This window comes from Heptranchias perlo, chromosome 13, assembly GCF_035084215.1.
Source record: "Heptranchias perlo isolate sHepPer1 chromosome 13, sHepPer1.hap1, whole genome shotgun sequence".
NCBI classification, from domain to species: domain Eukaryota; kingdom Metazoa; phylum Chordata; class Chondrichthyes; order Hexanchiformes; family Hexanchidae; genus Heptranchias; species Heptranchias perlo.
The window spans coordinates 11,724,322-11,742,150 of record NC_090337.1 but is presented as its reverse complement, the minus strand read 5'-3'; the positions used below and the strand labels follow the sequence as shown (position 1 = coordinate 11,742,150).

General features: G+C 41.6%; 2 protein-coding genes across 8 annotated transcripts in view; one reads left to right on the top strand and one right to left on the bottom strand.

The window, feature by feature from the left end:
• Positions 1-17,829, top strand: part of LOC137331279 (mediator of RNA polymerase II transcription subunit 12-like protein) — a 482,895-nt gene that overhangs the window by 286,285 nt on the left and 178,781 nt on the right. The window lies entirely within an intron of this gene.
• On the bottom strand, positions 6,899-16,400 carry LOC137331277 (P2Y purinoceptor 13-like). 2 transcript variants are annotated; one of them, XM_067994974.1, is made up of 3 exons: positions 15,773-16,400; positions 11,255-12,085; positions 6,899-8,962 (listed from the first exon to the last, which is right to left on the bottom strand). In XM_067994974.1, exons 2-3 carry the CDS (start codon positions 12,074-12,076, stop codon positions 8,900-8,902), a joined length of 885 nt encoding a protein of 294 aa, XP_067851075.1. In that variant the 5' UTR covers positions 12,077-12,085; positions 15,773-16,400; the 3' UTR covers positions 6,899-8,899. The 2 variants fall into 2 exon arrangements, with proteins under 2 accessions (XP_067851075.1, XP_067851074.1); XM_067994973.1 differs by having other exon boundaries at positions 8,883-8,962; positions 10,613-12,085.

Sequence of the window (17,829 nt, the reverse complement as noted above, 5' to 3'; positions counted from 1 at the left end):
AGCATGGAGACCAATCTTTCAATCACTAACCCCCTTCACTTCAAACTCTGCCTCAAAACCACCTTATCCTGCTACCTTGCTCCATTTCCCCACTTTAATTTTTCTTGTCTCCTCCACCTCCTCCTTCTTGTAACGTAAGTAATCTTACAACACCAGGTTATTGTCCAACTGTTTCATTTGAAAATCACAAGCTTTCGGAGGCTTTCTCCTTCGTCAGGTGAGCGAGTCACCTTCGTCAGGTGAGTGAGCCAGTCCATCACCGGCATCTCCACTTCTTGTAACGTGTTCTCAGATGCTCTTCTGTGTTTTCTTTTATTCATTCTAGGTATATGGACATCACTAGCAAGGCCAGCATTTATTGCCCATCCCTAATTGCCCTCGCAAAGGTGGTGATGGGTGTTACAAACATTCAGATTGTTCCAACCGTCCCACGTGGGATTTTCAAAGAGCAAAGGTCAGGCCCTCGTCACCAACAGTTTTAAAAAAAAAAATGTATTCGACATGGCTACATGCTATGGGGTGTCCTTTGTTGGGAAAAACTCTAGCAATTGCTTCAAAAAAAATCAAGTGTAATCAGTACATTTGACTGTTGGGGCCCTTTTAGCTGGCGGTATTTATTTTTGTGTACAATGCTGTCATCTCTCACTGATGGTTAGCAATCACTCATCATGGTACAGCCCAGCGTGGCCCTGTTTCCTACAGACGAAGAAGGATCCAGGTTTGATACCCCTGGATTAGGACATACAGCTGCAGCAGTATGTGTGTCAGGGAAAAAATTGATTTAATTCACATCAGGTAAAGCCAGCAGAAAAAAAGGCTACTGCTACCAATGTCCACTGGTACATCCCAGGCTTTTGTACTTATTGTTTCCAGACTTAACACTGAAATATCACAGCACAATGTTAGGTATTTAGTAACCTCCAAGATGTGAAATTATATCTTTGGGGCCCCAGGCAGAATTAATCATGGAGTCCAATTGCTGCAGTTTTCTCTGCTGTGATTTTTCTTGTTCTGTTTGTGCTAGGTTTTCTATTCCAGCTCCATTTTCTTAAGGCCAGTTGGGCATCGTACCGTCTACTGGAAGAAAAAGTCCACTCCGCCTGAAAACGGGAACAGTTTTCAGCACCTGTGTGGAATTGTAGAATCATACAGCACACAAGGCGGCCATTCGGCCCATCATTGAAAGAGCTATCTAATGAGTCCCACTCACCTGCATTTTCCCCATAGCCCTGCAAATGTTTCTTTTTTAAGTACATACCCAGTTCCCTTTTGAAAGTTACTATTGAATCTGCTTCCGCCACCCTTTCAGGCAGTGCATTCCACATCATCGTAACTTGCTGAGTAAAAAAATTTCTCCTCATCTCCCCCCTCGCTTTTTTTGCCAATTATGCTAAATCAGTGTCCTCTAGTTACTGACCCTCCTGCCAATGGAAACAGTTGGAGTTTATCAAAACCCTTCATAATTTTGAACACCCCTATTAAATCTCCCCTTAACCATCTTTGTTCTAAGGAGAACAATCCCAGCTTCTCCAGTCTCTCCACATAACTGAATTCCCTCATCCCTGGTACAATTCTGGTAAATCTCCATCGTACCCTCTCCAAGGCCTTGACATCCTTTCTAAAGTGTGGTGCCCAGAATTGGAAACAATAGTCTAGCTGAGGTCTAACCAGTGATCTGTAAAGGTTTATTTCTGTATATCTAGTACTAATTTTGTGTGTCTTTTTCTTACTAATTCACTGACCAATGGAAATATTTTTTCGCTACTTTCTCTAATTTTGAACATTTCTATTAATGCTCCCTGAACCTTCTCGGCTGCAGTGAATAGAGCTCTAGTTTTTCAAGAGTCTCATCCCTGGCATCATCCTAATGAATCAACATTGCACTTTTTCTAGGGCTCCAATATCTTTCCTAAAATGAGGTGCTCAGAAATGCACACAGTGCTGTTAATTGTCGCTTTACCAATATCTTGTACAAGATTTGTATTCCATGCCCATGTATATGAAACTCAGAATCCCACGCATTTGTCCTTTTTATTTGCCCGTTATCCTTGGTAATGATCTGTGGACTTCAGAAAGGGGTGAGAAAATAAGACAGTACTTAAATAAAGAATTTCAAGCTTACTTTTCATGCAGTAATGCGATGTTTCTGGTGAGGGGAAAAAGAAAATAATCATAGTTGTCTGATTTGACTACATTCAATTCATGGCAGCTCCTAAGATGACTCCTCTGTGAAGGGAATGCAGTATAAGGGGTGACTGTAGCTTTGCTGTATGTATTTCCCCACTGGTGGAGGGGAGGGAGGGGAGAAGAAAGAAGCACTTCTGTTTATAGAACACCTTGTCACATTTATAAGAGGCAATCGAATTTAAAGTAATTAATTTTTTAAAATTAATTACTTTAAAATTGATTGCCTCTTATATAGGCAAACGTGGCAGCCATTTTGTGGACAGCAAGATTGCATGGTTGGCAGTGAGAATAATGGCTAGTTGATCTGTTTTTGATGTTGGTTAAGAGAGAAATGTTGGCCAGGACACTGGTAGAATTCTCTGCTTTTGTGTCATGGGATCTTTAACCCTGCTCCGCCAAGACAGGCAGATGGGGCCTCAGTTTAGCAACTCATCTGAAGGACAACACTCAGCACTGCACTGGAAAGAAAGTTTGCGACATTGTGGTACAGCCAAACGCACCTCGAAGTGGCCTCAGATGACATTGGCAGGGGCTTTTGACTGAGAATGGCTTGGGAGGGAGGGGGATTAAAAAAAAGCGCCGCTCAATGGAAGAATTCCATATTTGAAGCATCTCACTGGATTGTAAAGAATAGGAGGAGTTGATAACATTTTCATTTATATTTATATTTTGCCACTTATTCCGTTATACAACTAGCACATAGCTTGGTTAAAAATCAAACCTTCTGATCCAGTTAAGGAACACCATGCAGAGCAGATTGTGAAGCCAGCTCATCATGACTCAACTGAATAAATCCAAAGATCCTGTTTAAGACCTATACTGCAGTGAAGTGTCAGCCTAGATTACGTGCTAGAGTGGGGCTTGAACCCACAACCTTCTGACTCGGAGGTGAGGGTGCTACCGATTGAGTGAACGCTGGCAACCTGAAGTACATCATGCAATGTAGATCTTAACTTTGTCAAAGCAAGTAGTGTCCTTTCAGTGTACACCCAGAAAAGAGATCCTTTTGCTCTTCAGGACATTTGAAATGTAATGGGTGCCATATGCTCATTGCGCGTGCATACCATCCTTGTGTAATATCATTAATAAATAACTCGTATTGAGTTATGCTAAGGTATTCACAATGGGTACCCGGCATTTTTGCACTGCAACACAGTCTGGTTATTTCATCAGTCCTGTTAGGAGCACGACAATATCTGTTTCTAGCTGTAGAGAGTTCCCAAATGCCCTTATAGCACCATTAATTCTATAAAACTGTAATCAAAAGTAGTGTCATAAGTTTTTCTGACTTTTAAAAAAAAAAAAGTTTCTCTCTCTTTTTTTCTCTGCGCCCTTGCTTTGCGATTTCATTGACACTTTGCTGGGGATCAGTTCCACAGGTGATGACCACCCTCTGCTACCTTGCCCAAATTGTCATTGTTAGTCCATGAGCCTTGATGACGACGGTCAAGCAGGTTGTTCGACTCTAGGGTGAGGTGTGTATTGGGAGTAGCACAGCCAAAGTCCGATCCTGCTCTCGCCCAGCGTCCCCTCACTCGCACTTCCAGCAAGTAGTTATGATCTGGAGTGCACTGCCTGAAAGGGTCGTCATGGCTTTCAAAAGAGAATTGGATAAGTACTTGAAGGAAAAAAAATTGCAGGACTACGGGGAAAGGACGGGGGAGTGGGACTAGCTGGATTGCTCTTGCAGGGAGCCAGCACATGGGTTCGACGGGCCGAATGGCCTCCTTCAGTGCTGTAACCATTCTATGATTCTATGACCTGAGGGGAAAAAAAATTTACTCAGCGAATTGTTATGATCTGGAATGCACTGTCTGAAAGGGTGGTGGAAGCAGATTCAATGGTAACTTTCAAAAGGGGATTAGATAAATAATTGAAGGAAAAAGATTTACAGGGCTATAAGGAATGAGCAGGGGCGTGGGACTAATTGGAAAACTCTTATCAAAGAGCCGGCACAGGCACATTGGGCCAAATGGCCTCCTTCTATGCTGTATCATTCTATGATTCCTCCTTCTGTTGGGGCAATTTTAGTTTCTGCTTCTTCAAATCCAGCACTCAATTTACTGCATAAACTTCAAAGTCTCCACCTGGCTATCCTGGTCAGCAGGATTAATCCGTGAGCAAACCTGCAGAAGGTGGTGTGTACAGCCGTGTTGATGATTAATGCTTCTGCAGCAATTTCCTAAAAGCACTTTTAAAAAAAAATGAAACTGGTGCACAAACATTTACTAGTAATTCAAAGAGATGTGAATAGCGGTGAAACTGAGCACTGGAGCATTAACACTCTGAGTCTTGGATTCATAGGAGGCAGTTTTTGTTTCCCTTATTCTAGTTAATTCCCAAACTGAGTGGTTGCATATTGTGACGGTCGTACTTCCAGGCAGAGGCTGTGATGTCTCCCTTCAGGATGAGGGAGAATTGGCTGAAGAAGTCTTTGGTGGGTCAGCCGTGGCTCAGTGGGTAGCACTTTTGCCTCTGAGTCAGAAGGACGTGGATTCAAGCCCCACTCCAGAAACTTGAGCGCATAATTCAGCCTGATACTTCAGTGCAGTACTGAGGGAGTTCTGTACTGTCGGAGGTGCCGTTTCGGATGAGACGTTAAACCGAAGCCCCGCCTGCCCTTTCAGGTGAACGTAAAAGATCCTGTGGCACTATTTGAAGAGCAGAGGCGTTCATCCGGTGTCCTGGCCAACATTTATCCCTGAACCAACATCACCAGAACAGATTATCTGGTCACTTATCGCATTGCTGTTTGAGGGACCTTGCTGTGCGCAAGTTGGCTGCCACGTTTCCCTACATTCAAACAGTGACTATACTTCAGAAGTAGTTCATTGACTGTAAAGCCCTTTGGGACATCCTGAGGTTGTGAAAGGTGCTATATAAATGAAAGTTCTTTCTTTTGGGTTGCTGTTGCATGCTGCTTGGTGGTTGGCCAAAATGGCTATTGGTGGTGGTTTTCAAAATGGCGTCAGGTGGCAGAAGTGTGGGATCCAACCAGATCCACTAAACTGGATTGAAATTTGTGTTTATACATGCTTTCCTGAGGCACTGGAGGTAATTGTAACCTAACTCGCCAGACGGGAGACCCATGGGATCGGGTGGAATGCCGGTTTTACACCCTGCCCAATATTACTTTCCAGTGCCTTCACTGGAGAGTAAAATTGGGTGGGGTGTAAAACCAGCTTGTCGCTCGATCCAGTCAATTTCTCGACAGGCGGGTTAGGTTAAAGTTGCCCCCTCTGTGGTGCAGCACAGTTTGACTGGTTTTCAGTACTGTAAAGCATTTGAGGAAATCGATATGTTTTAAATCGGGGGTATTTTGTGCATTAACCTAATGTTGCACCGACCGCATTAAAGGGATCTTTGTCATAGTTCTTGTCACATTTGCCGGCACAGACACGATGGGCTGAATGGCCTCCTTCTATGCTGTATCGTTCCACGATACTGTTTGAAAATACATGGTTCTGCATGTTTTTACCATCACAATAATGTCATACCAATCATTGTGCTGCTTGCTTATGCTGCCTTAATGGCTAAAATGGAAGGGTCTCTCCAAAACATCATCTCAGCATATTAGGAATAATGATGTAGCTTTCCATCCTTTTCATACTTCAAAAGAGGTATATGCCTCACTCATTTTAATGCTCTGATGCCCAGAACCCCTCAGAACAATCTGTGTTAAAATATTAGTTTGAAACTTAACAGAAATATGTATTTTATTGACCAGGACTTCCCCTAACATTTTCACGAGCCACCGTTTTGGAATTAGAACTGGTACGAACACCTGGTAGACTTGCCAACTCTGGAGGTTTGATCATGTGACATTCTAACCACATGACATCTGCCCATGTGATGCTTGATCATACGATCACGTGACTTCTACAAATGTTATTGCATTTACCGTATAAAGGTTGGGTCCCCTGTAGTTGAGTATATTTCCTTGTGGTTTCTTGCCAGCAGCTGTTGTGCGAGAAGTTCCAAAAACCAGGAGGGATACAGGGGGCGGGGAAAGAGGGACCCCCCCTCCCATAAGAACATAAGAAATAAGAGCAGGAGTAGGCCATCCGGCCCCTCGAGCCTGCTCCGCCATTCAACAAGATCATGGCTGATCTTCTACCTCAACACCGTTTTCCTGCACCATCCCCATACCCCTTGTTGCCTTTAATATCTAGAAATCTATCGATCTCTGTTTTGAATGTACTCGATGACTGAGTCTCCACAGCCCTCTGGGATAGAGAATTCCAAAGATTCACCACCCTCTGAGTGAAGAAATTTCTCCTCACCTCAGTCCTAAATGGCCGACCCTTTATTCTGAGATTGTGACCCCTGGTTCTAGATTCCCCAGCCAGGGAAAACATCCTCCTTGCATGTACCCTGTCGAGCCCTCCCCATTTCACACAAAACCCCTCATTTCAGTGCAACCCCTTGATTACCGAGACTCCCTGATTCCCAACTCTCCAGCCCCCTCCCAACTGCACTCCACATTGTCGCGGCTGTGTGCGAGTGACGTCGCTGAGCTGGTGTTTGGGAGGGGGGCGGTGGTAGGGGGCACAGTGCAGTCGGGAGAGGAACTCCCCCCCCCCCCCCCCAATCCGGGAAAGTCCCAGTCATTCCAGGAGGGTTGGGAACCCTAATACCTGGGCCATCCCATCATGCAGTTGATGTAATGTCCCATTAGCTTATACTTTGTTGAAAAAATGTACCAAGTCACTGGAAGGAAAAAAACTTTTATTGATTCATTCAGTTAAGAAGGTTTTGTTTTCGACTAGTAGCTACCTTAAGCACAGCTAGATCAGAAAGCAGGAAAGAAATTAACTCAGCAGGATTTCCTTTACAGTTCATTAAAATATTAATAAAGTGGTGTGATTTATCACCAAAAGAGATGCAAAAACGTAATCACAATTTTCTTTTTAAATTGCATGTAATATAAAACAGGTTTTGATAATTCCCCCGACATTATTAAGAGCATGGTATATACAGTTTGATAGAGAAGACCTGAAATGATGTGTAACATAATATGTTGCAGCTGTATATATTACAAATGGTATATTCCTTGTCAAAGGCTAAACACAAGATGTCCTTTGTTCCTACTGAGTTTAATGCGCTGCTTTAAAATGCCAATGACAGCATCAACATGATGAGCAGAATTTACTCCAACTGGAGGGAATTAATGGTTTATCTATTGTATTTCCTATACATATAAATAATGTTGAGCTTTGGTAGCAGACTGTTTAATAATTATAGAAATCTGTTTGTATGTTTGAAGTGGATTTTGGATAAGCATTTCTGGATGTGATCTTGTTAAGTTCAGTCTTTTCCCCAACTTAATTGTAGTTGTAAGTACTTTAGGAGAAGGCATTGCTTATCAGATTGCTGTGTTGCATTCTTAGTATCTGCTGAATTCTGTCGTGCTTTTGTTTTTTGCCCCTTGTATTTGTAAATATTTTAGTTGCTTTGGCCTGTTTTTGAAAGGCCTTCAATTTGTGTTCGATATTCTGTCAATTCAATGACAGTGGTAATGTGGTGTGATACTATGTTTAATGCAATATGCCGACCACTGCAAATAGAATAACTGTTAACCCTATAGGACGTCTACTCCTGTAAGGACAGATTACAGAAAAAAGTACAACTTCTACATCATACAGTCCAGGTCTACATTCAGAACTGCTATTGAGTCTATTGATTGAAATGGTTTGACTGAAAACCCCAAATGTACGTGTGTGTGTGTTCCTCGAGTATCCTGCAGTAATGCATGAACTGCATTCAATCCATACTTTTCCTCAATACGTTGTTTAAACCAAAGGTAACAAAATAACCCAAAAGTCTAGGCATCTGTCAATTTTTTTAAAATGAACTTGTTTATAGACTTCATGAGTTGTGATTCTTGGGGTGTTAGCACCTGAACGAGAAACATGACATAACAAATTCCATTGGCAACGAGCTGAAAAATCAAAGCTGAGGCTGTTAGTCATAGTTAAGTCAGAGGGAGTGCAATGACAATCCTGGTGGGAGGGGATGATCAAAGGGACGAAATATAACAGTTAGATATAGCAGAACACTGGATAGGTGAAATTTAATGCAGTGCTGTAATCCAATCTATTCAAATGTTTTGTACAAGAGAACAAGATGTACTGAAGAGTGATACCAAAAAAAAGCTGTAATCTTATCAAGGGTTTTTTTAGATGGTGTCATAAATCATTAGAATGAATCCCAAATGGTATTTAGCTGGCATCTAAACAATATAAATAAATAAAAACATTTGTAAATCTTGTTGCTGTAGTTCATCCAAAGGATTTGTGTGTGGATTAAACTAAAACATTTCCTACACAGTTGAAGATTTGTGTTTGAACCAATTATTTATTGTAAATGCTACATATATGTATATATATCTGGCATATATCCACTATCTTGCCAGAGATGATCATCTTTAATTTATTAGGAAGTTTGGCAGGGATGTTGGGAAATGTTTTATGTTAAACTGTTCATTTGTTTTCCAGCTGTTTTATACATACGATGCCTCAGTACATGACATTGTTTATGTTGATTATGCCTGTTTCTGAACTTGCATTGTACATGTTCACTCCAGCTGAGGATCTGACACGGTCATAGGCACCGGTGCGATGGACTGAATGCCTTCTGTGCAGTAATTTCTATGATTCTGTGATCAGAGTCTGATGAGTGGAGCACAGGAATGGGTTGCTTGTTGATGACACTAGCAGCTTGTGTTAATATTTGGTGGCGTTGTCCAAGGGGAGGGGTGAAGTGGAGTGATGACCTTTAAGGGGGAAAAAAAACAAAGCACATTTGCAATCGGTCCCTGTTTCCCATGTGTGGCCTGACCACATTGTGCATGCAGACTCTGAATTGTTTATTAAATCCAGAATTGCAAAACTGGAATTTATTTGTCGGTTTCAAATGCATCACTGTTACCATGTGGTCATCGTCTGAAATCAATCTGTCTCAAATTTACAATTGGGATCCCTTCACTGGATGGTAGGTTGACAAAGTGGAGCACGCAAAACTCATTTGTGAGGTATAAATACAGAGTTGCTTAAATGGACTCATAGAATCATACAGCAGAGAAAGAGGCCATTTGGCCCATCGTGCCTGTGCCAGCTCTTTGAAAGTGCTGTCCAATTAGCCCTTCTCCCCTGCTCTTTCCCCACGGCCCTGCAGATTTTTCCATTTCAAGTATATATCCAATTTCCTTTTGAAAGTTACCAATGAATCTGCTTCCACCACCCTTTCAGGCAGTGCATTCCAGATCACAACAACTCGCTGCATCAAAAAATGTCTCCTCATCTCCCCCCTGGCTTTTTTGCCGATTATCTTGAAGTTTTATGGAAGGACACAGATTTATCTATCTGGGATACTGTGTGTGTGCGTGTGCGCGCGCGCATGCCTAAGCCCTAGCTTTACTGCGCACTGTCTATATCCAGTTCTACTTTAATGGAAGCAAAACGCAGGAGGAAAGAAATTAAAATGGTCAAGCAAATTTTGCCTTTTCAGCTATATGAAGTATTCAGTTTGTTAGTTTTTTTTTGGGTGGGGTATGTTTAATGTTGGCAGCTGGAACATTTTTTCTGGGACATGTTGAAAGTTTGTGTACTGTTGAATAAAAAGTACTTTTCCAACTTCGGATTTTCAAAAGGACAATTAAGTTTTGAAGCTTAGAGTTGATTAATTTACTCCTCACCAGGTCAGAATCTGACGGATATGCCTCCATCTCTTGATGTAGCTTTCTCTTGCATTACCTACCTGTGGGCGTTTTGAATTCAAATGGGACTCCATCTTTGCAATGGAGGATCAAAGATGGTATTTAATAGATTTGTCATAATGTATCCACATGTGTAATACACACTAACTAGAGTATGTTGAATTGAGGCCATTCATTTTAAGGCAACTATTATAAATATTTTGATGACAAATGTCAAATTTGAGGATCCGTCACTAGAAGTGACCATTAATAATAATAATCAATGGGGCAGAAATTGCTTGCAAAATAACGGTGAGCTCAACAGCGTTCATTGTTGTTAGTGGCGAAATGGAGGAGCAAGTTTCGGGGTTCGCACGTCCACAGTGAAACGCTGAAATCCGGAACTTGCTCCTAGTGGTTCACCGGCAATATGACAGCTTTGAATTAAAGGTATAATGCTGGCTGCAATCAGTGAAATCATTGATAAAGCACCAACTTGCTCATCTGCCCTGCTGGAAAGAAACTAATACCGCCACAAAACTGGTACGCTTAAAAATTCCACGTCTAAACTAAGTTTTAACGTGGTAAGTCTTAATGACTGCTAAACAATTAAAAATTAACTTTTAAAAATGTGGAGTCTCATTACTCCTTATTTTAATAGTTTTTGGTCATTAAAAATGTTTTTACTTTTCCCTTCTGTCTATTTTGTTTAATTCAATTATTTCTTACCCTCTCTTTTTTCGCTGTCTGTGACTGTTTTTACGATGATTTTAATGTTGTGCTTTTCACTTCCTGGTTTTCACATTGGAAGCCTGCAGAGAGTGTTAAGCAGCGTGTCGAAAATGCTGCGATCTGATTGGTCAAGGGGAGAAATCGATCCCTTCGCTTCTCCCAGGGTCCGAGCTTTGCTTGAACTGACGCTGGGCTCGTCTCTGTTTCTAAATCTGTGGAGCGGCGAGCACTGTTGGTTCGCTGCTCTGAACAATTTCTGCCCCATTAGCTCACCGTTACCATATTCCAGTGAAGTGAGACTTTCCTGTGCAGAAACCGAACAGTTTACAATACCTTGAATCTAAAGGCAAGCCCACTTATTCACCTAGTTTTACATTGTTGGAAATGATTTAAAAAAGCTTTAGGAAACCCATTCTATAAGCCACTTTCTGTAGCTCCATCTTCATTTGTCGTGCTCTGCGCTATTCCAGAAGTCAGTATTCCGCTTGCTTTGCCTTTGCCTAACCGCCATCTGAATGACTTACACAAGAAAATGTAAATAAATGGATCCAGGCAGGTGTTTGAGGCACACAGCCAGAGCGCAGCCTCTTTAACATAATACAGCGTGTTCTGCTTCCAGCACTCTGTCACCTTACTCACTTGGCTGAGTGTGTAGGGCACTCTCACAAAATGAAATGGCGCAAAGCAGATGAAGAAGACGAACACGATGACAAACACTTTGGCTTTCATCTTTCTCTGAGCTTGACTGTCTTTACTTTTGGACTTCTTGTAAGACTCGTAGACTTTCTTGGATATTATGGTGTAGAGTATGACCATCAGTATACACACTGCCCAGAAGATGAACTGACAGATGTAATTTAAAATGACGTGCCATTTCAATCCAGCTGGCCCCTTCAGCCCCACGCACTTCCTCACCGATTCTGGTGTTGCCGGCTTGTTTGACAGAATGATGTTGGGAAGGGATAAAAGAAACATGATTGCCCAAACTGCCACGGACAGAAATTTGCTGAATCTCGCCTTTCGCAAGCATGATTTACCGAATGGTCTGGTGATTTTGAGGTAGCGATCGAAACTTATCAGCCCAAGAAGTATGATGCTGATGTACATGGAGAAGTAGAAAAACACCGCAGAAAAACGGCACACGAACCATCTCACCTGCCAGGGTGCCAGTTGGGCGGTACTAAGTATTTTGAAAGGAAACGTTAGGGTCATGAGCAAATCGGCAAAGACGATGTTTTTCAGGAGGACAATGAAGGTAGAGTTGCTTGCGATTTGTGAGAATATTCTGATGGCCATGATGTTCAGGATGATACCAATGATGAAGAGGACAGTGTAGAGCACGGGAAACACCACCTGGGTAACCCAGGTATTTCGTAAGCACTTGCCTTGTGAGGATATATTCACGTTGGAGTTGTAATGGGTGACATTCATGTTGGAGGAGTTGTAAAGGCTGACATTCATTCTTGTTTGCTGGAAAACAAATAGCCTTTAGTTACCAGGCTAGCATTTTAGAGAGTATAATAATTGCGATTTTGCAACAAAGTCAATAGCTTTTGAACTTTTTGGTGTGGGGACTCCCTGCAAATATAGACACCAGGGACCTACTTGTTCTGACTTTCAAAAGACCTTGCCCACTACCCAAAGTAAAACAGCGCTAATATTAGACATTTTTTATTTGTATCCAGCAACAGAATGAACATGTTAGTAAAGAAAGAAATTGCAGCTCCTTTCACGACCTCAGGACCTCCCCAAGTTCTTACAACCAATTAAGTACTTTCGAAGTGTAGTCACTATTGTAATCTAGGAAACGCGGCAGCCAAATTTCGCACAGCAAGATCCCACAAACAGCAATGAAACAAATGACCAGGTAAACTTTTTTTAGGTGCTGGTTGAGGTATAAATATTGGCCAGGACACTGGGAGAACACCCCTGCTGTTCTTCTAAATAGTGTCATGGAATCTTTAACATCCACCCAAGAGGGCAGATGAAGCCTCAGTTTAACGTTTCATCCAAATGATGGCAACTCTGACAGTGCAGCACTCACTCAGTACTGCACTGGAGTGCCAGACTAGATTTTATGCTAGAGTCTCCCGTGAGACTAGAACCCATGACCTTCTCTCCCCGTAGCGAGAGTGTTACCCACTGAGCCACGGCTGATGCCTTAAGTCAATAAATATAGAGAAATACACAATTCCGCGGTGTCCTGGGCTCCCAAGGATGCAGGGACCCCACTTTAAAACCTAACGAAGCACAAGTTGATGTCTTTGCAAGGTAACAACCACTGGGAAACAGAAACTTCGATGGACCTATAAGCTTGTGTGTATTTCAGTGTTATAATGACAGCTCCCCAAGTGGCTCATTGGCAAAGTGCAGTGCGTGTTACTGAGCCACATTGGCTCAGATGGTTTCAGGTTTGATCCCTGGTCTATGCTGAGTTAGCTGGTATCAGCCAGGGATGGCAATGGAGTCACCGCAATTGGCCGTTGTGACCTCGGGCTGGGGAGGTGAAAGATTTAACTGAGATCCTCAATTCTGATCGTTATCACGTGACCTCTTTTTGGATGGTACAGCTGAGGACAGGATTGAACTCAACGGTGATGCCCCACGGGATTAACTTGGCTGCCAACGTTCATTGCCCAGACTGACATTCAAAAAAAAAGTAGCCACTTAGTAGAGGAACCAGGAGCTGTTAATGCCCATGGAATGGTAACTCGCTGTGAGCCAGTGCTCTTAGGAAAAACAAAAAGAATAGGGGTGGAAGTATGATGTACAGTGTTTTCCCCGGAAATAAACAGACTGGCAAAAGAACCAGAGGTGATGTGAGAAATTTTTTTTTTACACAGCAAGTTGATCTGGAATGCATTGGCTGAAAGGGCGATGGAAGCAGATTCAATTGTAACATTCAAAAAGGAATTGGATAAATACTTGAAGGGGAAAAATTTGCAGGGCTATGGGGAAAGAGCAACGGGGTGGGACTAATTGGATAGCTCTTTCAAAGAGCCGGCACAGGCACGACGGGCTGAATGGCCACCTTCTGTGCTGTATCATTCTATAGGTCTATGATTACAGAAGTACCGGTAGCTCGATGCTATGTAAATTCTTACTGGTCGCTTTGTTATTTGCTTCAAATACATATACTGCAGTAAAAGTCAAGAATAGTATGAGCTGTGTGTTAGCTGAAACTTTGCTTTTGCTGTTTGACGACTTCACAGAACCCAGCCATACGCCGCCTTCAAGCATCCAATAGACTTTTGTTTATTCTTGATTTATGTTACAGCACTGTGCCCAGAGGTAGCAAAGCTGATAGTCCCATAGAAATTTGAGTCCTTTCGTACCTGGGTTCAGCTTCTCAAAAATCTTCCGCACTTCAGCCCTACCAAAATGAGTCAGGAGGTTGAGACAGTACGAGTTGCTCCCCTAAGCATTTTGTAATTGTGGTTTCAAGTCTGATTTGTGAAGCAGTTGGTATTCTGAGCTCCCTCCTTTCTGATAGACTGCACACCATTCACTCTGGCCGAGTCTTTCCCCAGCTTATTAGAAAACTGTGAAATTCTTCCCCGACCTCTCCCAAAGGCAATTGAGCAAGCACTCTGGGGTATGAATTTGACATCCATAATATACACCTTGAACCCTGACCAGCTGCATTCCACAGATAACATTCCCATGCTCTTATTAGGATTCTAGCTGCAGTTCTCTGTGCAGTATTTGATCACCTGGACCTACATTTATTGCTGTAAACTTCAATTCCTTTAATAACCACATCATGTCCAGCTTCTGTATAAAGGACTTGGTGTTTCTTCTTTCACTTGCTAAAGAAAGTTTCAGTAAGTATCCCCCAAGTGTTTTCAGTATTTAATATTTTAAGCAGAACTTCATCTTATTCCCTGAAAGAAATTAAGTTGTATTTATCTAGTGCCCATCAGCATCCCCATGATGTTCCAAAGCACTTTGTATCTACATAGAATTACATAGGACTATGCCAGTGTTTATGCTCCACATGAGCCCCCTCCTGTTCTTCTACTTCTAACCCTATCAGCATATTCTTCTATTCCTTTCTTCCTCGTGTTTATCTAGCTTCCCCTTAAAGGCATCTGTGCTATTCGCCGCAACTATTTCTTATGGTAGCGAGTTCCACATTCCAACCGCAGTTTATTGGATTTTCATCAAATTTATTTAATAGCTGTTTTCCACAGCAACAAAATATAATTTAATCAAAGAAATGTAAAAAGAAAAAAAGTAGACTTAGAGAAATCTCACTAACAGGAGCCTTTTTAAAAAAAATGTAAACCATTGATTATTTTTGGTGTATTTTGCTAGTTACTTTTTACTCCATCTGTATAAAATGTTTATTTCGTGATAATATTTTAATAACATCATTGGGAACAATTGGGATCCAGAATCTGAATTCACACAAACAGTAAAAACTGAAGCATCAACTCAGTTGACTATTCTAAGTTCATGTTAATACCACTTCCCCCACACTTATATTTAACTTGTCCTAGCCAGCAGTTGATGGTATTAATAACATATTTGCATTTGAATAAAATGATAAGCAGGTTTATTTTCAGTAATGCATAATTTTTTTTGGAATTGCTGCATTTAATAACAAGCTGTGTGTGTTTTAGTGTTTAAAATACAGACGTTCAACAAATCACTGTAACGTCTGCTTTAGAAATGTCTACATAATGTGGAGTTGAGCAAGTTTGTTGTGATACAAAGCTATAGTGCACAAAACCACAAGCTAATTACGGATGATGAAGGCTATTCAGCCCCTCTTAATTGATTCGCCCAGGAAGACCCGATAACCTTCCCCATTTCATCAATTTTCAAATTACTTATTAAATGATTGCAGTGTTTTTTTCCTCCTGTATTTTGTGATAAAATATTCCACATGTTGATCACTCTCTTTGTGAAGAAGAATTTCCTGATATCAATAAAACAATAACCTTTTGCGAATTGGAACCCATGTCCCTTTATTCCAATTCTGCAATTAATTTAATGTATTGATCCAATTTACATTTCCATTCTCTTAACAATCTTCCATTTCACTAATATTGCCTCTCGCACGTCTCCCTTTCTGGACTGAAAAACCCAAATTTCTCCAGTCTTTCCTCGGACACCGGGGATCAGACTCTCATGTAAATAAAATGTACTTACATTCAAACAACGGTTTGAGAGTGTTCCTTTCTTCCTGACGCTTAAGTAGTGTGGTAACTTTAGGATTCTCAGAACCAAATTGTTCTCCACGACCGTTTGTACTTTATTGTTTCACATTGTGGTTTTCCTTCTTCCCGTTGGCTGCAGGAAAAGCCCTGCACAGCAAATTGAAATAGTTTTGTGTAGGTATTTCCTTCCTTGAAGGCAGCAGCTGGTATAGTTGGTTTCCTAACCTTGCTTATTGGCTGTATAATTGTCTTGATATAATCACAACTGCCAATATCACTCGACCTTAGAAGCTCTCCCAGATATTTTACCAAATGAGAAGATTGCACTTCGTTAAAACCCAATCTTTTGGACTCATCTTTAATTTCTGGCCAAATGTAAATTTTTCACCACACGGTGCCCTAATCACTACAGGTGGTAGAAAGACATTGTTGAGTATAGCCGGTTTTAGGTACACCAGCTGCTCCACTTCTGCTTGACCGTGCCCTCTCCCTGTCTACAGCCTGCCCTCTTAGTTATGAAACATCAGCCAGATCAGTTAGCAATAACAGCGAAGGACAGTGCCTTCTACATAAGAGGAAGTTTGCTTGTAGGAAACTGGTGTCCCTTGGAGAAGTTCACTGTAGTTCATAACCAAACTACCCGTAGATTTGAAGCCCTTTCAATTTTTTTGTTTGTTTAGATTTTAAGAAATGTTTTTAAAAAAAAACCCAAAATGCCCATCTCTTCAAAGATGTCCAGTGACCCTCCATATCAGTGTTAGTGTTATGACCTTCATAACACTAAAAACAATTTGACACCACAGAGAAGGACCCCAAAGTAATGTGGCTGCAACACGTTGCGTAACTCAAGGAACTCAGACACTAGGGATCAGATTCTCATGCTTTTAAGGGGAAGCTAGATAAGCACGTGAGGGAGAAAGGAATAGAAGGGTATCCAGATAGGGTTAGGTGAAGTGGGGAGGGAGGAGGCTCATGTGGAGCATAAATGCCGGCATGGACCAGTTGGGCTGAATGGCCTTTTTCTGTGCTGTAGTTTTGATGTAACTCAATGTAGAATAATCATTAAATTTAGCTGTTGTTCAGTCTAGTAAGATTTTTGTTAGATTTAATCTATAAATTGGAGTGAGTGACTTTATTTTGTGAGGGAGGGTGTGCTTCATATCTGTAGGAAAGGTATCATTGTAGTGTTGATTTCCAACTAACTAGAAAAGGATGGGAGAAGATTAGCTGTTGAAAATAACTGTATAAATGGGTTCAAGAGGCAAGTAGATACACTTCTGGGGGATCAGGGACATGGTGAGAAGGTAAGATTAACCATAAAGGATTGGGCTTGTTGGGCCAAATGGCTTTTTGCTGTTAATGAAGTTTTCTATGCTCCTACATGGTATCATAGGTACAACACAGGAGGTACGACCCATCATGCCTGTGCCGGCTCTTTGAAAGAGCTGTCCAATTAGTCCCATTCCCCTGCTCTATCCCCATGGCACAGTAAATTTTTTCCCTGCCAGCATTTATCCAGACTTACGATTGAATCTGCTTCCACCAAACTTACTTCACCAAATAACTCAATCAAGTTAGTCAAACACGATTTTCCTTTAACAAATCCGCGCTGAGTTTCATTTATTAGCCCATACGTTTCCAAGCGCCAGTTAATTTTGTCCCAGATTATTGTCTCTAAAAGCTCCCCCACCACCGACATTAGGCTGACTGACCTGTAATTGTTGGGTTTATCCCTCTCCCTTTTTTTGAACAGGGGTGTAACATTTGCAATCCTCTAGTCCTCCGGCACCATCCCCATATCTAAGGAAGATTGGAACATTGTGGCCAGAGCCTCCGCATTTTCCACCCTTACTTCCCCCAATAATCTAGGATGCATCCCATCTGGACCGGGTGACGATTCTACTTTGAGTACTGCCAATCTTTTAAGTATCTCTTCATCTATTTTTATCCTATCCTATATCACTGCTACCTCCTCCTTTACTGCTACTTGAATGGATACTATTTATCCCCCCCTTCTCTAGCTATGTGGAAGTTGTGTTGGGGCAGGAG

Coding starts and splice junctions, on each gene's coding strand:
- LOC137331277 (XM_067994973.1), bottom strand. CDS start 12,076: ATGAATGTCAGCCTTTACAACTCCTCCAACATGAATGTCACCCATTAC.